Source organism: Cheilinus undulatus, linkage group 12 (genome assembly GCF_018320785.1).
Source record: "Cheilinus undulatus linkage group 12, ASM1832078v1, whole genome shotgun sequence".
NCBI lineage: Eukaryota > Metazoa > Chordata > Actinopteri > Labriformes > Labridae > Cheilinus > Cheilinus undulatus.
In genome coordinates, this window is record NC_054876.1 from 27,484,625 (window position 1) to 27,511,129 (window position 26,505).

General features: G+C 37.8%; 1 protein-coding gene across 4 annotated transcripts in view; it reads right to left on the minus strand.

Annotated features, from left to right (window-relative positions):
* Positions 1-1,711: 1,711 nt before the first annotated feature.
* The window catches only part of jakmip2 (janus kinase and microtubule interacting protein 2), a 44,021-nt gene continuing 19,227 nt past the window's right edge, over positions 1,712-26,505 (minus strand). The window contains exons 3-24 of one of the 4 annotated variants that reach the window (XM_041802114.1): positions 26,210-26,464; positions 25,686-25,928; positions 25,356-25,565; positions 22,686-22,784; positions 22,437-22,583; positions 22,186-22,326; positions 20,208-20,264; positions 19,426-19,548; positions 19,152-19,280; positions 17,754-17,837; positions 15,658-15,720; positions 15,262-15,360; positions 11,328-11,429; positions 11,052-11,105; positions 10,897-10,962; positions 10,728-10,796; positions 10,023-10,100; positions 9,792-9,842; positions 9,505-9,657; positions 9,065-9,130; positions 7,035-7,111; positions 4,347-4,471 (exon numbers count right to left, since the gene is read on the minus strand). In XM_041802114.1, the coding sequence (XP_041658048.1) occupies positions 7,061-7,111; positions 9,065-9,130; positions 9,505-9,657; positions 9,792-9,842; positions 10,023-10,100; positions 10,728-10,796; positions 10,897-10,962; positions 11,052-11,105; positions 11,328-11,429; positions 15,262-15,360; positions 15,658-15,720; positions 17,754-17,837; positions 19,152-19,280; positions 19,426-19,548; positions 20,208-20,264; positions 22,186-22,326; positions 22,437-22,583; positions 22,686-22,784; positions 25,356-25,565; positions 25,686-25,928; positions 26,210-26,464 (2,340 nt within the window). In that variant the 3' untranslated portion in view covers positions 4,347-4,471; positions 7,035-7,060. Of the gene's footprint in view, positions 4,472-7,034; positions 7,112-9,064; positions 9,131-9,504; positions 9,658-9,782; positions 9,843-10,022; positions 10,101-10,727; positions 10,797-10,896; positions 10,963-11,051; positions 11,106-11,327; positions 11,430-15,261; positions 15,361-15,657; positions 15,721-17,753; positions 17,838-19,151; positions 19,281-19,425; positions 19,549-20,207; positions 20,265-22,185; positions 22,327-22,436; positions 22,584-22,685; positions 22,785-25,355; positions 25,566-25,685; positions 25,929-26,209; positions 26,465-26,505 lie in introns of all 4 variants that reach the window. The other 3 variants (XM_041802113.1, XM_041802112.1, XM_041802111.1) reach the window with 3 other exon arrangements.

Consider the following 26,505-nt stretch of genomic DNA (forward strand, 5'->3'; position numbering starts at 1 on the left):
CTGTTAAATAATAACAAAAAATATACATTACATTACAGTACATTACATTACATTATAATATCACTCGCCTGAAAATAACTGTGGAAAAAAAATGTGGAAAGTGCATTTAAGGCAACTGCTTGTTAGCTGAGTTTGCACAGAAATCGTCTCAGTCAGTGAATGAAGTTGGTCAAAGTTACTGTCTGCTATGTAATGAGATGCTGACACCCTAAACCTGTGTGAAGGAGGTGTGATGGCAGGTACAGTAGCTCAGGTACATAGGGGAGAGAGCACAGTCAACTTGTAAATATTGTAGGGAGTGGAAAAAGTGAGACTGGCAGGAGAGAAGTGGAGCAGGTGTAGTGTTGCGTTCACTTTCTCCTGTTTCATTCTGAAGCAGCAGCGTGTCCAGGTAGTAGCCTGGGAGGGCCTAGGCCCCTGTAATCCGCCCCTTCCTCCTCCCTTTTCCGTCCCATGACTATGATTGACTGAACCTATTTAGACCTGGCATTAAAGTGGATAAATACCTTTTTTGGGCATTCAGATACCAGGTGGAAATCTTAAATGCTAGGTGAGAATAAATGTCAGACATATGTGAGTGATCTGCGATGCCTTCATTCAGATTGGTTTGGTACTGGCACATGTTTAAGGACGCCCTGTCAACACAAATGACCTTCTGCCTTAAATTGTCCCTTTAATGTAACTATTACCCCACGTCACATTTGCTAAATAGTAGCTTTTATGCAGGGATACCTAGCCACAGTAAGCATGAGAGCCAAGAACATGATGTATGAGCTTTTGTTTGCATAAGAGATGGCAAAGTGAGGACCGATTGCAGGTCATCACTGACGATAACATATTGCTCATGCATAATGTGGATACATATTTTATCCCCAAATACATCATTCGTGTAAAACGTAAACAGGGTTACAATCTTCCTTGTCTGCGGCTATTTAATGTAGCACATGTTCATTTTTGGTCCTTGGTACATTTTCCATTAAGAATTATAGATGCTACTCACTTTTTCATTTGAAAAGGTTTAAGCCCAGTTCAGACCAAAGAGATGCACTGAGTCCATTGCTAGCGTTGGTTGCAGCTGAGCTCAACCGTAGCAGCTTGAATCTGATAATTCAGTTTGTCAAATAGCAAACAACTGTTTTAGGAGATACATGTGAAATGGAAATGGAAAATTTGGTTTTAACATGCTATAAACAACAACAAATATTTATGCCAAGCAGTAAGAGTATTTTGCTAGGTAAAATCATGTTGTAAGGCTTTAGTAGCTAAATTATCTGTAGAAAAAAAATATTACTGTCTTGGCAGAACAAGACTGAGCTAGCAGAGCATTTTATGTTTATATGTGGTATGAAATTACACTGAGATGCTAAAACAGTGATGAAGAAAAGAAATGAATGATAAGCATGAATCATACAGCCTGATGTTACACATTATCAAGATGATAAAAATACAGGACAAAAAAATAAGAGATGGGTCTCGCAGCAGACCCCAGATCTCAGGCGTACCTTGCATACCTCTATTGTAAGACACCACCTCTGTCAGGACAGAAGGACTAGGCCAGGATTAAATTATGTATAGGCCTGTTTCAAAACTGTGGCTTGCTTTAGCTCCATAAAGCTAACTTTGCTACATTAGCTACATAGCATTACTACATAAGCCAATGTACCAACAATAGCTTTAGCTTTACCAACATGAGCTTTAGCAAACATAGCATAAGTTAACATAGCTTCGTTAGCTTTAGCTACATTAGCCACATAGCTACATTATCTACAAAGCTATTTAACATGAATAAAATGTGAGTTAATAACATTTGCAAAACAGTAAAAGGTGAACAGTCTTCAGCTACGTTACCTACGAGCTTATGTAGCTTTGTTGGCTTTAGCCTTAGCTACATTAGCTGCATAAGAGTGTTCTTATGGAGGACAAGCTTTCTCCCATTAGCAGACTGTTTACTTCACTTTATTAAACACTTTGTACATAGGTTTTATAGTTCAGGATCAAGCCTAACTAAAAGTTTAGCCCAATTTTAATTTTAAAGTTTGAAAATGTATTTCCATCCTGACAGAGGTGGCAAAAATATAAATCACTTTATATTCAGTGACTGATAAGAGTCATTACTATGGAAATGTCTCCTCCAGTCGCAGCGGTGTGAACTGACAGACTTTAAAAGTGTTGCAGAGCGGCCTGTTGAAAACCCCCTGTTCGGGTCACAGGGGGGCTGGAGCCTATGCCAGCTGTCAGGGGTATACCTTGGACTGGTCAGTCAATTACAAGGCTGACATACAGACTAAAAACCAGACAAACTCACACCTACGGCCAATTTAGAGTCATCAATTCACCTACCGAGCATGTCTTTGGTCAGTGGGAGGAAGCTGGCGTACATGGAGAGAACCTGCATGGGGAGAGCATGCAAATGCCGCATGGAAAGGCCCTGGCCAGGATTTGACCCAGGAACTGTCTTGCTGTGAGGCAACAACACTAACTGCTACCGAGCAGCCTAGTTGTAAGTTTTGACTCATTCCAAAACTTTCATCTGAACTGGGCTTTAGACAGGATTGTCGACTTCTCTGATATCTTAATGGTATTTAGAGTTGTGTGTGGTTTTCTTTCTTTTTTGGCCACACCTTTAGTCAGCTAGTGCTCGAGCTTGGTCACCGCAGTCAAAAAGTGTGGACAGGCCGCTGTTCTGAAGCTAGAATTGTTGAGTAAAAGAGGGTTTTGTTAGTATCAAAGACATATTGGTTAGTAAAAAGAGAAAGAGAGAGAGTCTGCAGTATTCATGGGATAAAGAACAAGTTAATGTTTGGTTATGTATTTAGCTTTCTCCTTTTTTTGTATAACAAGGTGTACTATTATTGACACTAATGTCAGTTTTCAGTTTAAACTCACCAATCATCCAACCAGAGCAGACAAGGATATTTTGCAAGGTCGTCTGAAAGTATTTACAGGTTTGTTAAAAGATTGCATCAGTTTAAAGGGAAACTGGACGTTGCTCAGGGGGAACCAGCTCCCCTTGCTGGTCAACAGGAGAAACTTCTTTTTGACAGTGGAATAATAGATGCAGTATTTTGTGAGTTTGAGGGATGAGGACGGAAAGAGGAAAAGGAGGAAAATTTCCATAATTCCACATTCACATTCTGACAATTTTTTTCATTAATAATTCCAGGGAAATAAAATTAATCTTTTGCAGCCATCACTACAATAAAACAGAGCAATTTGTACTCTTTTGAGTTCTTTATAAACTGCCAAGTACATCAACTGTTCAAGCTGCTTTAGAGAGTTGAAAGAAAAGTGTAACTATTCACAGAAACAAAAGAGGGGGGACAACATGAAATAATTCAGACACATGTACATATCAACAAATGTATATATTACAGTACAGAATAGAGATGCATTTTTTTTTTCTCAGTGGAAATCTTGGGACACAGTATCTGAGTGTTTAGTAGGCTGTAAAAAAGAAAGGAAAAGAACAAAAGACAACCAGAGAGTAAAGCTCTTACAGTCTGCTGGTTTTTAAGACAAATTAAAAAGTGGTATGACAATCCGTACAGGAAAATCCATCCTGAATGAAGCTGGATCAGAGTTTAAATCCTCCCTCTTCGATCTTATCATTCTCCTTCGATCTGTCAGTGAAGGCGCATCATCCTGAGTGTCCTCTACCCCCCTTAGTGTTCGTGCTTGTCTCTGCAGTGTAGTTCTGTCCTTACCAGGTATAACCTCTGGAGAGTCCAAGCAGTCTGTGTAAGCACCATTTTTGGGAACAGCGAGGGCAGGCCAGCCGGTGACACAGCGTGTCCCGAGTGTTCCTTATTTTAATCTGACCTGGAGCATCCTCTGCACTCATGGGCCCTGAGTTGGCTCTATTCGTTTCACCAAGAGGTGGCAGTCTTGAAGTACTTCCTTTCAGGTCCGGATTGGAAAAAAAAAGGGGAAAAAGAAATGAAGTAGTGGTGTGGGCGGTTTGTTTGCCTCGTTGTTTATGAGTTTTTCTGTCCGTTTCTATTCCCACTGTAGCTAAATGGTAGTGAATGACTTATTATTACCCTGCATGGCAGAGACAACATTTCCCAGGCTTTGGTTTCGATTTGTCAAAGCGTGTGTGTCTGTTTGTGTATGACTGTAAGCATCTGTGTCTATGTTTGCATCTACTTTAAGTGTCTTTGATACTGTGTGTCATTCCTGCAGCCTGTTGCAGTATTCCCAGCTTTTTTGGAGGGACTTATCAGGTCCAACACCACGTTAACAAAAATCCTCACCATGGGCAGTATCCTGAGAACCCCCTCCCCTCTGTTAAAAAACAAAATAAAATCTGACACGTGAACGTCCATGGCCAACACATGACACATCCACTTCTACCAACAGCAGTCACCGATGTTATGACACTAGCAGCCACCGCCACGCATGTTGTTCCACACTTGTCCGGAAAATAAATAACACTGCAGTCACAAACAAGATCTCCAAACTGACAGACCACCTGAGAGAGACAGAGAGAGAATGAGAGGGAGCAAATCAGAGGGGTCAAAAGGACAGGTGTGTCAAAGCAGTTTTAACATGAGCTGCACATTTCAGTGTGTGGAAATAACTGCTCAGTTTACTTATTAGTACTAAATGTAGTGCAAAGAGTTTTTATCCGGCCAGAAGCAATCTACAATTAATAATGGCACCTCTGAATGATAAATCAAGGCAAAAAGACAGTCAGGAACAATTAGTCTACATCTAAGGTTATGTTTAAATTGCCTTTAAGTAATTTTTAGTTAGTGCTGATTTTAGTGCCCCCTGTTTAAATAGTGAAATGTAACATTTATTGTGAACAAACTGGGGCATTGTAGGGTACTGTGAATCTCTTTGTCTCACACCGACCTATGGCAGCAGAAACATGCATTAAAATGATTCTATAGAAAAACCATTTTTTTGGATGATGTTCTTGTGTACTTTAGTAGGCCATAGAAAGTCTTCATCAGTACTGTCAGTCATTTTCATTATCAACTAAGAACTCCTTACAGGAGCTTTGATGTCTGTTACCATTACCACTGGCTCTATGTAAGTTAAAGCTGATTACTGTGCTTGCATCAAGAATGCCTGGTCTTTTTACATTTCAGAAAGGAGTTTCACAGTAAGCAATATTATTGATAGTTAGAATGTAAATATAATAAAGTTATCATGTTTAAATATGCAGGGCTCTTTTAAGAAACAATTTTGCTATGTAGATATTACACTCAGCAATATAGACTAAATACTTTAAACACTGATCATCAACTGGAGGCCTGGGGGCCACATCAGGCCCCCCCACAGCTTCCCACCTGGCCCCCAGAAGCTTGGTTTAGATTCAGAAATTTTTTTTTCCTGTATTTGGACTATCTTTTCTTTCTTTCTTTTTATGGGCCCTACAGATATTTAAGTAACTCAAATAAGTGAGATTGAAACTTTTTTTTTGAGGGTTAGCTTAATGTTTGATAAGTTTTACAAAAACCCAACTACTATTAACATTATTAGCAAATAAGATGCATAACAAACTTACTCATAAGTCCATTCCTGACAAAGCAATCACCCCCTTGTGGCTTGCTGCAGTATAGGAATTTAACAGTATGAATAGGGACTGGGTTCAATGCTAAAGGCAAAAAATAAGGTACATTTGAATAAAAAGAAGAGTACAATTTTTAATACAAAAGTGTTTCTTTTATTTAGTTCATTTAGTGTGCTGGCCCTGTGCTGTCTGCATAGTCATAAGCTGGCCCTTGGACAAATGTAGTTGATGACCCTTGCTTTAAAATGCCACACAGTTATATAAATTCCTGTACAGTAAACTGTGCATGTAATTGTTAATTTTAATTATCATGAGGTAAAGAACAACTTTAGTTTCACGTTTAATGTGGCCTTTGGCATGTTTGAGCTTTTTAAAATAATTCTCTGTTAAAGATACTTTTCTCTGCAGCTATGGGAGACCAAATCAGGATAAAAATGTATTCAGGTATTCAGCAAAGTTGTAATTTCTGCAAACATGTAAGCTGTTGCAATTTTAGGGGAGAATATCCTGTTTTGTTTCGTTTTTTTTTTTTTTTTTTTACATTTTGTCATTTTTCCCCAAGAACAAATGAATATGAGTTGATATGTTATTTCTGCAGTAGTCTCCACATTGTTGGAAAAAATGCATTCCCACCAGCTCCATTTACAAACCCCCAAAAACTGTTTAATGATTAAAAAAAACAAATGTAGATGTATGAGTTAGAGAGGTGAAGAAAAGCAAAGACACAAACACACATGGGGTTGTTTCTGCAACCTGAAATCCCTCAAATAAAAATAAAAATTACGAGCTGTTCTCTTAAAAGAAAAATACATGGATATTAAAAACATGGCTGGATGAAAAGAGTTACAGAGGCAAAGAAGAAGAAATGAAAGATGAATATTTCAGTGAAGGTAAGGTGGAGGGCGTTAATGTGTACAGAAGTCCAACTAGACCAGGGTCAAATGTTTATTTTCTTTTGAAAGATACCTAAAGTAAAACCTATTAGGGTGAAAGCGAAGAAGATACAATCACAAAATTAAACATGTACAGTTTTTAGTTGGTCAGCAGCTCCCACAATGAAGCAACTAAAGGTTTAATGTTGGTGTGACAATAAAGTACAAGCTAAGAAAAGTATTTTTATGTATCTATGTGTTGAGTTAATCTTACATTTTACACTGGGCTGATTTTCAATTCTCTAAGTAAAGCATGGGATGTTAAAACAGTACAATATTTTTTATTTTATTCTCCTTAAGCTGATAAAAGTAAATGACAACTACAGTAGTTGACAGGATCAGTTTTTAATATTCCAAGAACTGAACCCTCATTTTTAGGCCCATAGCATAGAGTACAAGGACTGTGTTTGTCCAATTTTTCAGCTTCTGTTTCCAGAGTAATCCCAGATTTGCCTGTAGCATCTCAACAAAGCCAAAACACATGCTGTGCAGGTTCCACTTTAAGAGAGACATATTTGACCGAGGCCCAGCAGGGACACAGAAGAGGTTTGAACTTTCTTTTCGAAGCCCTCAGGACTCACCTCTGCTACGAGACACGCCAAAGACTTCAAGGCCAAAGGATAAAGGCAAGAGAAAAGAACAAGAACAGAAACAAAAACTGGAGAGAAGAGATGAAGGAGGGGCAAAGAGAGGGAGAGGATTAGAGGAACACTCCAGATTTGTTAGTAACAGCAGAGACAGAAACAGAGGTTCACTGTACAGGGAAACCAACACAGCAAACAGGTCAAACATTCATCAATATCTAATAACAGTGCTTTTTCATATGTGGTACTGGCTTAACTCAGCTTGACTCTCAACAGGTTTGGTACCAGGCACTTTGTTTTCCATTGCACTATAACTCTGATAGAACCACTTAAGTGTAGGCTGGGTTGTCAAAGTGTGATTGCACAAAACTGCTGTGACATCCAACACAAGAATAGATGATATTAACCCTTTACAGGGCACTCATTGAAATACCTGAAATTCAAAATTTAAGCCCTAGAATATTATTGGTGGACATTCCAATCCTTTTTTAAACTTTTGTCACTTATATTTATATTCTTTCATTATTATGGGGAAATTCAAGGTCAACGAAGCAACCATTTAGTGTTCCTGGCCTGTTTATGGTAAAAAAAAAATCTCAAAGTATAAAGCATATAAGACACTAATAATGTAAAAGAAATCCATAGAGTCTGATGAGTATTCACTTGCACATTAAAAAGTTATTTAAATGCAAGACACAGTGAGGTTTAGAGAAAAGACATGACAAGCTTAAAAAACCATAAGTAATGGTGATACCACCAGTTTATCTTATAACTCCAACAAGAAACCTATAGTAATCATGACTATGCCTAGCTGTTATTCTGTTGCAAAAAATCACACATATTTCACTGTTTATTCCTTTTTCTTTATAAGTCCACCAGAAAACACCAGAAACATCAAAAATACTGGATGTCTGTTAATTTAAGAAGAAATAAGGCTCATAGTAAAAAATAAAAAATTATCTAAAACACATAAGTACAATTAAACCACCATAAGGTTAAAAACTGACCAAAAATCCCGCCTACTTTACGATTTATACCTTGAAAAATTTCTATTTCTTCACTGTATTATTTTCTACAAACCTGTGCCAACATCCAGCTACACTATAGAGTACTATTGTTCTACATTATTAAAAGTTATTTGTCAAGAAATTACCCTCAGTGTGGTCGCAAGACGAGTTGGCATCATGTATTAATAAGACACCAGTTTACATCCCTTAACAGGCAAATGTCCAAATATGGTTCAGCAATTTTTCACGCAAAAATTTCACTAATTGCAAGGAATTCTATACAAAAACCTATCATAACATGTAGCACCACTATTCAGCTTTATAAAGTGTGAATTTCATCAATTTATCATGGTTAGTTCTGATTTTGGGGCTATTTGCTTTTGGACCAAAAGAGACATAAAACGTCTCCGTTGCTGATTGGTTGGATGGTGTGATGTCACTTTCCATGGCATTGACTGATCTCCACTATCGGAGAAAATCTTCCTGGTTCTACTGAATCACATAGAGTTTGGAGGGAGGCCATGAAGAATGTTGTACATGTAAGTGTACCTGCTGCTTGGTGTGTGGCAGCAAAGAGACAGTTGCAAGCAGCAAGACATAATACTATTGAAAACTACACGAGATTTGGGGAAATTTTACAGCAGTATTAGGTCAAGGAAAAAATGGGTTTTATTCCTTTGTCGGACAGCCCATCGGCGACACTTCTTGTGACGACAACATCTTAACATCAAATTTTAGTACCTGTTCAGCTCGCTTGAGCCAGAAGAGATAACAGAAGAAAACAACTCTGTAACAGGTATCGTCCCCATTGAAAAAATGTAAAAAACATATCAGAGTTGAGGTAAGTCAAACCAGTGCCACATAGTGGGACAGCACCATAAGTCAGCATCTAGTGTGGATTTTTTAAGTTTGAGCTCTTATCTGTTTTTTTTTTTTTTTTGAAATTCATATTACTGAAAAGATAATGAACAAAGATCTTAAGGACCAATCAATACTTCAGCGACATCAAACATGGTGTACCTTTTCTTCCAGGTCTTTAATCTGCCTCCTTTGGATTTCTGTCTTGTCCTCAAGGTCTCGGATTCTCTGCAAATATTCACACAACAAAATGTAAACAACAGTACATTTGGAGGTCTTGTTATTTGATTGTATCTTAAAACTGGTCTGGTAAAGTGGTTTGACTTAGAGACACTGTGATGAGTAGGTGGTTTTTATTTCCATTAAAACTGGTGACTTTTTTGCTAACCCAAAGTTAGCATCAACACTAACTAAAAAATACTGTACATTACAAAAGCGTCACCCTTTAGTCCAAAAACAGTCCTCTTGATTCGTAAAAAACACTTTAAAATGTCAAACTTAGGCTGATTAAACCTATGTGCAATGTGTCAATGACCAAGACCTCTTATATGATAGTCAAGCAGCTCTGTTAATCAGGTACGTCTGTACGTAAAAACACAAACCTGGTGTGCCTGGTGCAGCAGCTCCATCCTCTCCTGGAGGATCTGGCAGTCATACTCTCGGCTCTTCCTCAGCATCTGCCTCCTCAGTTTCTCCACTGCCGTCCGAAGCTCATCTTTCTGGAGCTCGTTCAAAGGTTCACCGTACTTTATCACCTGCATAAAAAGTAGATGGGTGTCAGATAAAGCAGAAAGCGGTGGTAAAAAAGGCATCAAAGCTTTGTTAGCAGATTATACGGTGATGTAGTTTTAAGATCAATGAGGATTTTTTCTGTTATGACCTGGGGCACCTTGTCCTGCTGCAGGGCATTGTATAACGTTGCCTCCAGCTCTTGGATTTGCTGTTCAAAGAGAAAGAAAAACTAGTGTTACTTTTATTCACCAAAAAACATATTAAAGTATTATCCCTTATCCAGTAATGTCACACTGTTTCAATGAAATTCAGTTCAAAGCTTTATTACAGACTCTAGGTTCAGAAGAAAAGCAAACAACAGACAAGTCTCGATCTCAAACACACTTACCATGTAAGCCTGGTCCAGGGCCTGTTTTCTGTAGTCCAGCTCTTCTTCTAGATACCCTTTCTGTTTGCAGAACATCTCCTACAGAAAACAAACAAGGGATAAAGAAAAGCCATTATTAATTGATTTCTGAAATTAACTCCATCATAATGCTTGATTTAAACAGACTTTTCCAGCTTAGATTTAAGGGATGCTTCATAACTTCAGGGAGAGGGACCACACATCCACACCTCTTCTAGTTTTCACTTAAATCCAAACCTTTCCCTCTCCTCCTTGTTCTCTCTGATATCCACTCCCTTCCACCTTGACCTCTCTCTCTTTCTGTCATCCTGTCCACAGAGACCCTTCAGGGTTCATTGTGTCACGAAGTTTTGCAACATCAAGTTCACAATCATTTTTACAAAATATCTGATCAATCAATTGTTTAACTTTATTTGGGAAATGGTGTTGTCCTTGCTGCTGAACTATTTTTGGGATAGTGTATAACTTAACTCAGCTATCCTGTCAAAATAAAGGCAAAAGCCAAAAAAATAACCCTAATAAAAGAAAAAAATAAGTCATTTGACTATATAACTGCTGAAAATACACCTAGACAAAAAATACAGAAGAGGCTTAACTAATGATAATGCAGGAAGCTTCAAAATATTTCAGAGTTTTAGGTAAAATACATTTTTTTTTCTTTTCCTCTTTTGGACTATTGGGGCTCACCATCTCTATCTCCAGGTCCATCATCTTCTGGTGTAGCGCTGCCTCTGTCCCTTCAATCTGTTGAATCCACTAGGGGGCGACAAACAACAAACATGAGCCAGCACGACACAAACTGGCCACTGTGAAAACATTTTCATGTTTAAGTTTACAATTTAGTTTCATAACTCACCTTTTCTGCCAGTGACAAGACAGTGCTTGCCTGAATGATGGCGACTTGTTCCTCATTTCTTAAGTTCTAAACAAAAAGGAGGGAAACAAACTTTAAATGAACAAAGAACTGATGTGAGAATCAAAATGTGATGTTCTGAATATCAAAATAGTTACCCCGTTATCTCCCAGGATATCAAGAAGTTTAATGAGATCTGGTATGCACACATCCTGCAAAAATAAAACAAGAAAAACCAATAAAGATCATATCAATTACTGTTTGGATTACCTTTGTTTATTTACTGTATAAAATCATTTTGCATTTCAAACTTTAAACTTTATAAGCACATAGCTCACTATTTGTTGCTTTCACACTACATATCTATCATCCATATCAGTGAAAAGAATGACAAAGCTGCTCCATGTTATGCTCAGTTACTAAGCATTGCTTACCTTGACCCCCTCCTTCATGCAGTAGATCTGCAGAGCACTGACTCCCTCAGAGAACGGATGCATTCTCAGATGATTGAATGGAGGGGACCTCCTCTCACGCTCCTTTAAAACAAAAACAAACATTTTATTTCATAAAAGAGGAACTAATGAAGAGACTACTCCCAACAATTCTCATTGACCTTCTTGTTTAGTACAATTTTGACTTTATTTTCTGGATTTAGACCACTTCAGAAAGCTTTAATCAATGATGAGCACCAGCTCATCAGAGGATGCAATCAAATTGGTGTCAGATGCAGAGGTCTCAAGTAACTAAGTACAAATACTTCGTTACCTTACTGAAATAGAAATTTTGGGTATCTATACTTTACTGGAGTAATTATTTTTCAGATGACTTTTTACTTCTACTCCTTACATTTTCACACAATTTTCTGTACTTTCTACTCCTTACATTTTAAAAATAGCCTTGTTACTCCTTTTTCATTTCAGCTTGTTTTCATTACGGCTTGTCATCGTTCAAATAAACACACACACACACACACAAACACACGTACACACACACACACACACACACAAAAAACTACCCAGGTAAATTGCGCCATCCAGATAGAGTGAATTTGATTGTGGTTGGATGAAAAGTATAAACAATACAATTCCAACACCCTGTTGGGTGTAGGCGATCCATCGCACCTTTGCACATGACACAAATCACGTCACACTCCAGCAAGGAAATAGCAGACTGATGCTTGGATGTACATTTACATTCCAATAAAGGCTATTGATAACATGCCTCTGAAGTTTGACTTTTTGCACCATTGCAATACTTATAGGCAACCAGTCATCATATCTTCTGCTCCATTAAACACATGTTAACGCTCAGTAGTACACATATGTGGTTCTTAAATATATTTGCATTGTACTAAAATTCGTTCATTTTCAATGAGCATAAATGCGGCTGAAACAGGTGCATCCTAAATTTTTCAACATTAACATTTTAATATAACATTATAGTCATTATGGCCTTTAGAAAAATGTTTTATGGGAAGTTGGGGAAGTGCACTATAGGCCCCTGTGGCGCGGCCTACGCTTTTGTCCTTAATGGTGTTTTTCCTCCTTACATTACTTTTACTTTTATAGTTTAAGTAGTTGTGAAACCAGTACTTTTACACTTTTACTTGAGTAAAAAGCTTGAGTTGATACTTCATCTTCTCCAGAAGTCTTTTTAAACCCTAGTATCTATACTTCTACCTGAGTAATGAATGTGAATACCTTTGACACCTCTGGTCAGATAAAATGTAGTCATTTCACAAGGACCATTTCAGTTTTACTTTTTCACTTCTTACTTTTACCTTTTAAGTGATTTTGAAGTTCTAGCAGATGATGCTCCTTGTTGCACTTCTTTTAACATTTTATATCTATTCTCCTGTCTGCCCACTAGGTGGCAGCTCCTCGCCTCACAAGCTGTCAGTAACTGCAGTGCAGCACAGCAACAACACAAAGCCCACTGTGAGCTTGTTATCACTAAAACTGCCACACGGGTGGGCTGTATCCTTTCAGTACATGACTGAATGTCCACAGAAGCCTGTTAGTGGTAAATAAAGTAAATCACAGCACAAGCTATCCCAGTTTTAGGTTTTAATCTTTGCTATTCAGTTTTATTAGGATCACACCACATACTGTATCTATAGAAGAATGATAGCTGTTAAAAACTAATTTATAAGTTTGAATTATTCTCTTTTCTACTGACTGCTTAGCTGTTTTGCCTTTACTTGTTAAAATGAAACCTGCGTAGGGGAAATTATTGGCCTTATAAGGTAACAAAAGTGTCTTAATGACACATGCAAGGCTCCTCTAAGCAACATAAAGGAGTTCAGTCTGGTGCACTTTGATGTCCGTCAAAAGTCCTTGAGTGCAACTGCATCATCTTTTATAACTTATTAATGCTTATATCTTCCCCTCATAGTGGACTGGGCGATATGACATAAATATAAAATCTCCAGTGTTTTCACACCAAACCTAATTTAAGGTTTTAATCAACTTCCTTTATTGCAACATGTATGAGAGGAGTAGAGATAAAAATGGGCCTGGTCAAGTAGTAAATGTGATCTTACACAGATAAAGAAATAAAAATACTTAAATGGTTGGCAGGCTGTACAGTTCTAGTATTGGTGAATCGCCCTGCTCCGCACACCTGCCCAAATCTATTGTGTGCGTGTGTTGACAGAAAGGAACATGTTATACTAATGATCCAAATAAGGCATTTTCAAATGGCTTGCCTAAACTCAGCTGGAAAAAGTCCAAGGAAAAGAATTTGAAAATCAAAAGGAAATTAAGAAAAAATGTCCAAAAAAACAACTAGAAAAGCACTCAGAGAGCGCAGACCTCCACCATTAGCCCTATCTCCCAATAGTGAAGAATCCTTTAAAAACCTTCCTGGATCCAGACAGTGATCCAGATCACTCCCAAAATCTAATTCGCCAATTACTTCCTCCCCGGTGGGGTGGAGACACGGTGAGGCAAAGCACTGGCTTCGCTACGTAGTGACTGTCATGGCAGAAGCACCCATGGTCTCAGAGGTTGACTGAAAGTCATGGCAGAGGGTGAATATTCCTCTATTCCTCCCAGCACTGTGAGTATTCTCGCTACAGTTCGCTGTCTTTCTCTCTGTTACGCTCCGACTTGTGTCCTCGACCGGGCCTGTGTCTTTCAAACTCTATAAACTCCAAAACTTTGAATAGAAACACATCAAAAACATGCTGATGGGATTGAAGTTACTCATGTCCGCCATCTCCTGGTGTAAAGTGGTAACAGCGCAGACCTCCGCCATTAGCCCTATCTCCCAATAGTAAAGAATCCTTTAAAAAATTCCTGGATCCAGCCCGTGATCCGGATCAGTCCCAAAATCGAATCAGTTCTTCCTAATGCCATTTCTGACATTTCCTGAAAATTTCCTAAAAATTGGTCCGTGACTTTTTGAGTTATGTTGCTAACAAACTAACAAACAAACAAACCAACAAACTCACAAACGAACAAACCCATCTGATCACATAACCTCCTTGGTGGAGGTAATTAATCGATAAAACTGATTCACCAAGGCCTTTTTTATTTGTCGACATTTGTTGACAAGTAGAGAGTGTGAAACCAACAAAGCTGTTGTGAGAAGCTAAAGAACCATGTCAGCAGGCAGGGTACAATACTTCTGTGCAAACATGACTCTGCTCATGTCTACGGCCCATTGTTGGAAAAACAGTTTGCATGGGGAGTATTCGGATGTTTGGCATGACGTCTATAGTCCGTGGCTTAAAGACTACATTGAAGAGGGGTAAATTATTCAGAGTACCTACACTCTTTAAACATTTAAATGTAAGAATTGCTAAGACCTTTTTAAGACTTAAGCTGAGAAAAATTAATACCAATTTATCTGTGGCAAACAGTCAAAAATGAGAGGCATGTGAGATTTCTCAGTACACCAGACAGAGCTGAATTCTCAAATGTAAAAGTGAAAAAGAGGGGTTGCAATGTGTTGGGACCAAAATCCTTCTTTTATCGTCACTGCATGAAATCTTCAAATGCACCTTGGACTTATATTTTTAATGTAATTCTGATATTGACCTGTAGGTGGAGGTCTTAAAAAATCTCTTCAGATGTAAATAGTTATTTGTGGTATGAAAATGCTGGCTTGTACTTTGAACTTGAATAAAAATAAAAGTTTTGTGAATTTATAATGGTGTTTCAGATAATGTCTTTGTAACTTTTTGGGGGGATTCAGCTCAAATAAGACAGTTCAGGCTCACAATTATGGGTGCTACACATGCCTAGTTAAACTTCTTCGAAAAAGTCTGACTGAATGCTACAGTTTCAGCCTGAGATGCCAGATTTTTAAAATCTTTTAGATCACCTTCCTTGAGAATTTAAGGTGCTAAGACTCGTGACTCACCTCGAGCTCCAGTATCCTGAACTCCAGTAGCTCATTCTGGTCTCTGGAGTCTTGTAACTCCTGCTGTGCCCGACTGCACTCTGACTCAAGCTTTTCCACCTGGACAACACACAGAAGCAGAATTAAGGAGCAAAGAAAGATTTCTAGGTATTAAGATTAACGCTATAATAAGTTATATAACAAGATAAGAGGAAATGGAAGTCAGGTGAGTCATAATAGCAATCTAAAAACTGTAAAGGCTTCTAAATTAAGCATATTATCAATATGCTTGAATTTCACAAAATACCACCATTTCTTAAAAATAGGACAAAACACGTCTAAGTGTTCATGTTTTTTACACAATCCCAGATATATTTGATTTTTTTTTCTCTTTAAATTAAGAAAATGAACACAAACCTTCTCTAACAGCTCCTGATTCCTTCGTAAGAAGAGCTGCTTCTCCTCTACCCATTTGGAGTCCTGCAAGTAGACAAAGACAGGGCAAAGAAATATTACTCAACATGTTTAGGAAGCCATTAAGTGTAAAGACTTTAGCCGGGCATACATGTGTTATTTCAAGCCGACTCAGTGACAATTGTGGTGGAAAGTCAGCTCACACTGTGCAACTGAATCGTTTACGATGCACAACCAACCTGCATGATTTATGTTCTCCCACTGTATGGTCCGATGGTCATGCATGATCTTAGTGCATACACTGTATTAGTGATTTGGAGGTGGACTGTGACAAACGTCAGTGGAGTTCCTTTGAAAAAGTCTCAAGTTGTATGGTTATACCCCCCCCCCCCCGTCTCTTTCAGTTCAGTTCAACAGGCTTGATTGTCATGGAAAACATCAGTTTCGTTGCCAAAGAAATGCACAGATTCATAATCATATCAATAACAGTATAAATAAAAATAATTTTGGTCTGGGTTTTCTGGGTTTAAAAATCTGAGTTCTCTATATCGCTCTCCCACACACACAAAAATAGAATCGCAAGCAAGCATATCCAGCGGCTGAATAAAAATATAAGCAGGAGGTCTGTGGGTAGGCCAATTTCCTGCTCATTTATTTTCTTTATCATAAGGAAGGCACATCAAATAGGCAGTTCAGCATTTTTAATAGGTGATTTAAGATGCTATCCAACAGTTTACAAAGGAAAAATACCCCAAAGATGGAGAATCTGCTCACGGCTCAGCACTCCCTGTTAGAGTGTGAGCAGACCATGGTCAGCTGTTGTATTCTATGTACACTGAAAAAACAACGGTCCGACTGAAAGTTGCTCCAGGTGTTCCAGGTGAGTCATGCAACCAAAATCACACAGTGTACTCATACTTAGCTCATACTTTAGTCATGACAAGATTTTTTCAAATACAAAGAAAAAACCTAAACGTTGACATGCATAAATACAAACATGTCATTTTTTTCACCAAGTAAAATTCCTGTGACAAGTATGGTAATTGTGTGAACACAGCAGGAAACATTCAGAAAAGTTCACCACAGCTGTGGACAAGGTTGATGGCATTTACATCGTGCCACCAGAGCAATCATAGTGGAGATTGTAGTTAAGGATTTTCAAAGTCTTCTCTACCCACTGTGTTCCTTTTATGTCATGCATCCTGATTGTTAGGGTTAGTTAGTGATTGTTTATAAATGTTAAGTCTTTTTGTACTGACTCAATAACTCATACACTATTTTTTACTTCTCTACTGACTGTCATCTTCAGTTACAAGTTGATTTAAAATACTTTGAGTCTACTGAATCCAATTCCAGTCTATTAAACAGGTAAGTTTCAAGTATTAGTAAGGACAAGCTTTTACATGCATTTAGCAACAAAATTTAACTTAAGAAGGGTATCTTAATATGATTTAGTGATTTTATTGCCTCTTCACCGATGATAACCGAGGCCAGAGGCATTGTGTTTTCAGGTTGCCATCTCATTCCATGTGTGCCATTCCTGTCAACACACTATCTCAGGAATCCTTTGAAAGATTTTTCTCCAAATTTTGCACAAAGGTTCACTCTGGCTCAAGAATGATCTGACAAGAATTTGGAGGTCAGAGGTCAAAAGTTAAGGTGATTCAACCTCATGTCAATCCCTTACTTGTGAATATGATACCTGAAGAAAATTTTGAGGGATTCCTTTAAACTTTGAGCAAAAGTTCCTCTCTGGCTCAAGCATGAACTGATGTAATTTTGCAATTTAAGTACAGTGGTAATTTACCCACCACTGTACTTTTGCTGTCCTGCAGTTGCAATACTATGTGGAGCTATATAACCACGCGACAGTAGTTCTACTTTTCTTACTTCTTGATATACTCTATACTGTAAAGACGCATGTACTTTAAATCACATCATCGTCTAAAGTGAGTTAACTTCAGAGGGTGTGTTGCCAATCTCAATGGTACAGGAAATATCTGGGACTGACTAATCTTGTTAGGAGTTCCTGTATATCTGTCTGAAGTACGATGTGTACATTCATCTGTCTTTATCCTGACTGTGTGTGGGTTCCATACCTGTCCCTTTAGGGTCAGCTCCTTTTCCAAGTCCTCTATTTTGGCTTTATACCTGAGAACATCGGCTTGGAGCTGCTCGTGAGCCTGAAATATGAGAAAGAAAAAAAAACAGACATTCACGAGGCATTGCAGGATTGTAGGATTGATTCTCCATACTTCGTGAGCATTCAACAGAGCATCACAGAGTTTTTTATATAGATTTATCAAAGCCACTGCGAGGTGTTTTATATGTGAAACAGACTAAAATTAAAAGTACTAACTCTAAAAACAAAGGATATCAAAAAGACATTTAGGTATGAGATTGAACATTCCTCAGAGGAGCCTAACTAAACCAGAAATTTACTTGAAACTTAAAAACAATATCTTTTAAAGATAAAGTTAGTGGCTAATTCACTTTGAAAGAAAACACATCAATGCCAATTATTTTTATACCATATACATGTTTGCCTGACAGATTTTGAAACATGAATGGATAATTTTGTAATGATGAAAGACCACTAAGATTGTGTAGAGTCTGGCAATTTCACTGAACAATAACTCAACGTTTTGGATCAGTCAACTGTGGACATACATGTACCAAAACAATGCAATTTACTTGGATGAATAAGAAATCCTAATCTACAATGAAATGAACAAACTAATTGTGCAGAGGTCTGAACTTTTCCTGTTTGTGAATTGAGCCAATGCAAATAGGAAAAACCGTAACATTGTAAATGACTTTTTAACTAAATACATGAAGTTCATCCGGTAATTGGTTTCTGTTTGTATGATCTGTAAATGTCACTGAACAGCACCTTTCTATGTCTACCTCACATAAGAACAACTTATTTAATCTGTAGCAAAATCCTTCACATTGAGCTGCTTGTCAATGAACAGATCCTGCAGAGACAGTTCTCTCTCTGATCACTGCCATGCCTCTTAAAGGAAAACAGAAAAAAATCCTGGCTGACCTGAATGTGTCTTTGTGGATGTGCTTTTTGTGAACAGATGGAGCCACAAATTTCAGCTCATCACATGCAGAGGAAATACTCAATAAAGAGTTCTAGACTGTACCAGAGGACCCGACCAATTACTGTAAGTAAAAATCCCCTGATCCCCTGATTTTATCCTGGGAAATAAAGGTGAAATATCATCTGGTCAAAATGCAAACAAACATAGGTAGCAACACGTCTTTAAAACCAGGTAAGATATGTTTCTAAACCATACTCAATACAAAGATACATGACTAAATATTTCTGGGGCTTTTTGAGGAAAAAGAGTTAGGGAATACATGCACAAAACAGATGATTACGCTTAGCTTGACATATATTTGCTTACACAATAACAATAAATTATTGCAAGAAATAAACTGAAAATATCAGGGTTTAAAAACAAAAAAACAAAAGTGTCATTTTTTACCTTTGCTTCCATCTCAGCATCTAGAATCCCTCCTTTCTGTTCCTGCAGCAGGGCGTAGGCTCGCTGTAAGGCCTGATACTCTCTGGTCAGCTGTCGGAAACGCAGCTCTGACTCCTCAGTGGATAGACCCTTGGTTGACATGCACATAAATCAGTAGTCACACGTCAATTGAATAGTGCTTCGTCAGATGGACTACTTGTATGATAACTGGAGGAAAAAGTTATGACTCATCCTCGAAAAACTCCTCAGAAGCTCAACAAATTCAAGTCCTCACCTCTTCTAGGTCTTCATCAGGGGTAGCAGGAGTTCTGTCCATCCTGAATGAAGCCACAGACGACGTCTCTGAGTCCATAGACTCCTCATCGTATCCAAAGAAAGTGTCTACTACAATGTGCCTCTGCAGGGAAATATTAACAATGTTTAACAATGTTTTCAATCTCTGATGCTGCATTAATACTAATCCAATCATCTTCTTGAGATCAGGGTGACTACCATAGGTCTATAGGAGTTTTTTCCTTTCTTTAACAATGTTGTGTTCAACCTACGCCATCTGTGGAAGATTCTTTACAACAGAATGCCATAGCAAATCAGATCAGACTGCAAACAAGACCCTTTGCAATAGATATATTCAGTTAATTTTAAAATGAGCCAAATTTGGATGGATATTTCAATTTCTAGTGAAAAAATTGTGTATTTAATGTCTCTTTGATGCACTTTGACTCTTCTTAGTTTCATCTTCTTAATAGGCCTTGTCAAGTAAAAGTTTTGAATAATATATAATAATAACAATATATAATGAAGTATATATGATCAACTCTTCTAAACGAAATATAATCAAAAAGCTGAGTACAAATGATCTGCTCCTACAAATCTACTTTAGAAGACACAGCTGGCATTACATAATTAAACCTTAAAATTATAATTGACAGAAAGACATTACAATACTTTTCAAAGAGGATAAAAGACTTTTTTTAACTTTTCAAACAATACAACATTACATGCATGTGTTTGCTGGTTTTATATGATAACAACGACAAATGATTCAACTGTGCCAACCTTTATGGGCCTTGAACTTCTTTTATGCCTTTTCTTCCTCAGCAGTTTTTCTCGGTCCTTGAAAAAAAAAAAAGAAAAGACAACATACCATAGTCAGACAGAAGTCTTCTTGTTTCTTTTTATCTAAATTAAATAGAGGAAAGGGAAATTGGTGACATCACAACATTAAAAAGATAATCAACCTCTCTCCAACAGTTCATTGAGAATGTTTATGCTCATAAAATGTTGCTACACTTTTTCCTTCATTTTTTTAACCTTTAAAAGAGTCTGAAGATGGGATGTAGATAAAGTACTTTATAAAACTAAGCAAATGTGCTTCTTCTGCATCATTGCAGAAATAAAAATATTCAGAAATAAAATCATGCAGAGTTAACATAGCTGGAGCTGGTGTTTATACAGTATCCTAAATCCAAAGTTCAAGTCTGATCTCAGGTTCATTATCTGATCTTATCTTAAAATGACTTATTTTATCTATAAAATGAGCCACATAAAGTGCTTGTGTTTGTGTGTTAATGTAGTAGCAGTGGAGGGCATTTTAAATGATAATATAGTAGTAGTAATATTATTTCATAAGATTTGTTGACTGTTATGCCTTAGACTTGGTAAGAGTTTTATCAAACATTATATGTGTGTGAGGCGTCAAATGCTAGATAAAAGCCAGAGACCCAGTGACTTTTTCTTAAATCATCCAATGATAATCTAGAGAATTATAAAACAAAATTAAAATTATTAACTTCATTCTAGGATTAACACCAGAAAATGCTGTTTTTTAACAAAGAAATTTCGACAGATCTATGAGTGAGCAAGCTTCCCTGAGAAGCAGATTCTGTTCAAATAGAACTTCTAATGAAAATTTTCACTGAACACACATTTCTGATGCAGCTTTTATTTTGAAAATCCGCTGATCTACTCTTATGTTAAATCATCAATTATCGCACCTTAACTTTTAATTAACACACTTTTTCTACTACTACCACAATATGCATAAGTGATGTAAATGTTCATACTACAACACCAAACTGTCCTGTTTATCTGTGTATCTTTATATCATCTATACATCTTGTTCCTCTATACTGTACATATAACACCCCATCTTATTGGACTTTTTTTGCACTGCCCCATATGTATGTCATACCACTGCTGTGTATATAACTGACTGCTAGTAAGTGCACCATGTCACTTTATACAAACACGCGCCACATTAATTGCTATTGACTGCACAGAATGTTAATTGTCTTTATCTCCTGTCCTTTTTATATCTATTTTAAAAATTTGGTTTATTTATGTTGCTTTTTCTTATTCAACTTCTAATATATTTTCACCACCTTTCTCTTTAGATGTGTTGCTGTAATTCCAGCATTTCTCCTCTGGGAATCAATAAGTATTATCTTATCTTCAAAAGTTTGTGAGAAAATTACTTAAAAATGACACTTGCTTATATTTTGAATATTTTGAAAATCCAGTGTACTTACAAGATTAAGTGGAATTAAAGTTTTAGAAGAAGAGGGATAAATACAGTATGAACCTTTTTCCCCAACACTATCCCTTTCATTTCAACTTGAAAATGTATGTACTTTTTGGTCTATAGCACTGACATGCTAATATTTTTTTAGATGCATATTTTATTATTTTTTTATGCCTTTAATAAGAGGGAAAAAGTAGAAAGAGTCAGAAATAGAAAGAAAAGATAGGAGGTGAGACATGCAGGGAAGAAACCAGCCTGGCTCAAACCCTGGCCGCCTGCGTACAGCCTAAACGCTAGGCCATCTGCACCCCAACCACGGTGATACATTTGTACGTTAAAATTGTATGTATTGTAATTTTATTTATGATGATATGCTTCTGCTTGTTCCAGTTTTTTTTTTTTTTTTTTTAAAGCTGCAGGCAAAGTTACATGCTGAGAAACGGCAGATGTAAAATAAAAAAATACGGTAGGTGCCTGTGCTTTCACATAAAAGCACCTGAGTAAAAAACATACTCTTGTTAGTTCATCTATCATGCTTTGTTGCTCAAGAACTTGAAGCTTGAGGAAGGCTATCTCCTGATCATCGTGGGCCTGGTCCAGGTCATTCAGAGACTTCAGCTTCTTCAGTGGAGGATGGGAGCTGATTTTCTCCTTCTGCATACACACACACAAACACACAGGGAGAAAAATGTCCTTTAAAATAACAAAGTTTCATCAAAAACATCACAGATATCTTCGTGTTCCCGCTGTGACTCTGTGCTGACCATCTCAAGGTTCTCCTTTGCCAAACTCTTCAGTTTGTCCTCAAGCTTCTGGATTGTTTGGGTCAGATCGTCGTTTCTCTTGCTCAGCAGCTTGTTCTTGTCCAGCAGAGGCTTACACTGCTTCTCTGACTCTCGAACTCGCTTCAGCTGGTTGGGAAGAGAGTTACAAAGATGCATTTAACTGTGAAAGACAAGAACATGAACATCAACATGAAGGATGACTAAGAATCAAAAAGTGTGAGATCATACCAGTTCGTTTCTTTCATCCACCAGCAGAGAGTTACGGTCTTCCAATTTGCGAATAGTTGAGTTAAGTTCAGCTATGCGCCTCTGGTTTCTCCTCAGGTCCTAAAAGAATACACAAACAAGCAAAATCCAATAAGTCAAACAATAAAAAATTAATAAAATCCCTTTTATACATCAGAAAAGGCAGTAAAAAGGGCGCGCCGGTAGTCAAGTGGTTAAGGCACATGCCATATACGAAGGCAACCCAGGTTCAAATCCGGCCCGTGGCACCATTTCCTGCATGTCTCTCCCCGCTCTCTCCCCTGTTTCTGACTCTATCCACTGTCCTATCAAAAAGGCCAAAAATAAACCTTTAAAAAAAAAAAAGGCAGTAAAAAGTGTTTTTTTTTTTTCGAACACCTACACCTTAGCAGCAGTTTTAGCATTAAAAATGACCTCATAATGAAAGTCAGTTTTGATGCAGATACCTTTTGTTTGCACTTGTAGATCAAATAGAGGCAAAAAAAATAACCTGTCTGCCCCATAACTGGTTTAAAAATCTTCACAGGGGCTTCAAAACAAAATGACTAGATTAAGTAAGAGTTCAGAATTACGGGCATGTTAGCTCACACTGTTTCAAAAATTACATTTTATTTTATTAAATTACAGGGCAACTGAATTACTGCAGCTGGAGCAGCCCACACACACTGAATCTTAATGGGCTGACATCCAATGCAGATTAAATCTAAATTAAAAGTTCAGGTCAGAGTTTGTTTATGGGTTAACATGGTTTAATCTTATAAGAGTTTTTTGTCTTCTTCTGGTTGCCTGGTCTGTGTAGCTATGTCAGAGCTTCACTTTTATTAATCTACGTTCCCATCTCATTGTTTCTGAAGGTCTCAAATCCAACATGGAATCAGGTCAAAGGAAACCCAATCGCTAAATGTCAGTGTGATTAGATTTAAAAGGACAGCTTCATGTCTAGAGGGGAAAAAGAGCTTCACTTATAAATAAGTCTCTCTTTTGATGTTTTAATCTTTGTTTAATTGCTCAGTTATACAGAAAAGAATAGGTAAAAAAAATTTAAAAAATTCAAACAAGAAACAGAAGTTTAATTTTTAAAAATTACATTTTATAGCAGTTAATCAGTTAACTCAGAATTACACACCAGTCTGTTTAAAATCTATTAGTGATTGAAACTTTGTTGATAAGCCAACAATACTGTATTTTTGCCGATATCCTGTATGAATAATAATTTCTTTTAAGCCAATACAGATGTTAATACTGATATATGAAGCTTAGCTTTAGTCCATGCAGGACAAGAAAAGTCACACGCCCAGCTGTGATCAGCTAACAGCCAGCTGAACCCAATTATCGCCTCCCAGCTCTCATAGCCAATCACAGTTCTTTCTCTCAACACAGCAGTCCATATAAATATGACATACTTCTTAAACATCCCTGCTTGCATTAATGATGATGCTAAGCTTGACCTCTATAATGGCAAATTTAAGAGACAAGAAGAAAAGGGACCAATCAGTCAGCAGGAGATACTTCTGGATTTATTCACACTTGGCCACACTAACCACAGCATCAAGGATGGCAATGGCTGATGGTAAAAGGTTTCACATGCCATGAAAACAAAGGTACACATCCTTTCCCATCACACCTCCACCACGCCAGCCCCCTCCTTTATGGCGAAAAGCTGTTACGACCTAATATTCAGATTCATGCTACTAGTGATTAATTGCTTTTTAACCAATTTTATTGTATTCAAACGATGGAAAGTCAAAGCAAGCTGCTTGACCAACCCAGGAAGCACCTTTTGAGCAAAGCTTCCTCCACCAAGTAAAACTCAAACTGTACATCCATTTTGCATTAAAATGGTTAAATGTATGGTGAGAGTGTTCCTGACCGAAACAAACACAGTATAGGCCTAAAACTTCAGTCCTTTAAACACACTTTAAAGTATAAGGAATGTGAATGAACAAAGAAAACAACTTCATTGACTTAGGTCTGTTGGTCCTACCTAAAACTCAACAAACTTATTTGTACAAATGGTGAATAAACGTCAATATTTACAGCCAGAATATGCCAACTTTTATTGCCAATCATATATCTGTACTAAGTATGGGCAGAAATTTTGACCTCTGCCGATTCCCATTTCATGCAGATAATATTGTTCACCCCTATAAATCACCTCCCTCTCCATTCTAGCAAAGACAGCTCAAGAAGTACATAACTTCATGTAGGGAAAGCAGCATTCAAATACAAAACACCCAGAACAGAGATGCTCAATAATGAGCAGGATGCAGTTTGCACTAGCTCAGGTTGCCTGCCATTAGTCTTACCATCTAAAATCAGGGTTTCCATCCTTCTTTCCAAAGTAAACAAAAACACTATGGGTTAACCCAGTAGACCTTCACTGTTTCACCAGCTTCTGTCATGCAGTGACGTACTGGTGCTGAGTAGTGGAGAGAAGTTTTAACATCTTTCACAGACTTTCTTTCTCTCCCCTCTATGGCCAACAGTAAAAAAAAATAATGGAAACCGAATTTGTGAAAGTTAAAGTTCCAATAACATGTTCAAATTAACATATAACTATATTTAAATATCGATTACATATTTAATGCCAAAATTAATGATGAATGGGCTGACACCTGTTTTCCTAGCTCTGAATATTTCTCTTTCCCTTACCGGGCTTCCACAGTGCTCTGCTCCATCTCCAGCTCTGCCAGGAATCTCTCTTTTTGGGCTTCCCAGGCCGCACTCAGCCTCCTTCACAAGAAACAGTTGTTCATCCAGAGCATCCTTCTGAAGCTGAAGCTTCTGTAAGAAACCTGCCGTCGATTCCAGTTCTTTCTCCAGAGCAAAGATGGTGCGGTCTTTAGATTTGATTTCATCCACCTATGGAGAAGTAAAATAAAAGTAAACAGGGATACTACATCTGTGAAAATATCTGACTTCAACCTCATGTGATACAGATATCCAACCTTACTAATATTACTGACATAAAGACAAACATACCAGTCTGCGGATGTCCCTCTCACAGTCCCACTTGATCTTGGAGATCTGCTCCTGGTGCTGTTGGTGCTCCACCCGCAGATCACCAGCTTTCATTTTATCCGCCTGGATCATGTTACTGAGAGCCTCGTCCGTCTGCTTCTTAACAGATTTCAGCTCTGCTATCTCCTGCAGCAGCTTCACTCTCTCCTGGTCAAAGAAGCGACGTGCCTCCTCCTTGGCTTCCAGAGTCAGGGCTGTGCGTACCTGAAGATTCAGCAGGGAGGGAGAGCGAGGGAGATTAAGAATGACTCGGCAGAACTTTCATAGACCACTGATAAATGTTTTTTTAAAGATTATTTGAGGACAGAGTGAGTATATATTTCAGTGATATCAGCTTTTTCTTTGAAGTAAAGGTAGCTGTCCTGCAAATCCCACCTGTTTCAGTTAAATTTCCCAGCTGCTGCCTTAGGAAAAAGCTGCTACTTATTTCTGTTTGTTTCTATTTGCATATCAGGCCAAGCTTTACCCTTCCGTCTTGACCTCACCTTCTCTCCACTGCCATCTCGCATGGCGCTCAGAGCGGCTTTGAGCCTTTGGTTCTCCTGCTCTTTAATTTTAGCGTGGCGGGCCAGCTCCTGTTCATGCTGCCGCGTCAGGTTTTCCCTGAGAGCCTGGAGCTCCTTTTGCTTCTCCTCATGCCACTTTGCCCGCTGCTCCGTTAACATGGCAGTGTGACGGTGCTGCTCCTGCTCTCGCACCCGCTTCACCTCCTGCACCTTGTCGCGCTCCAGTTTGCTCACCTTTGGGAAGATCAACAGAAAAAGTATTGATCTAAGTTATT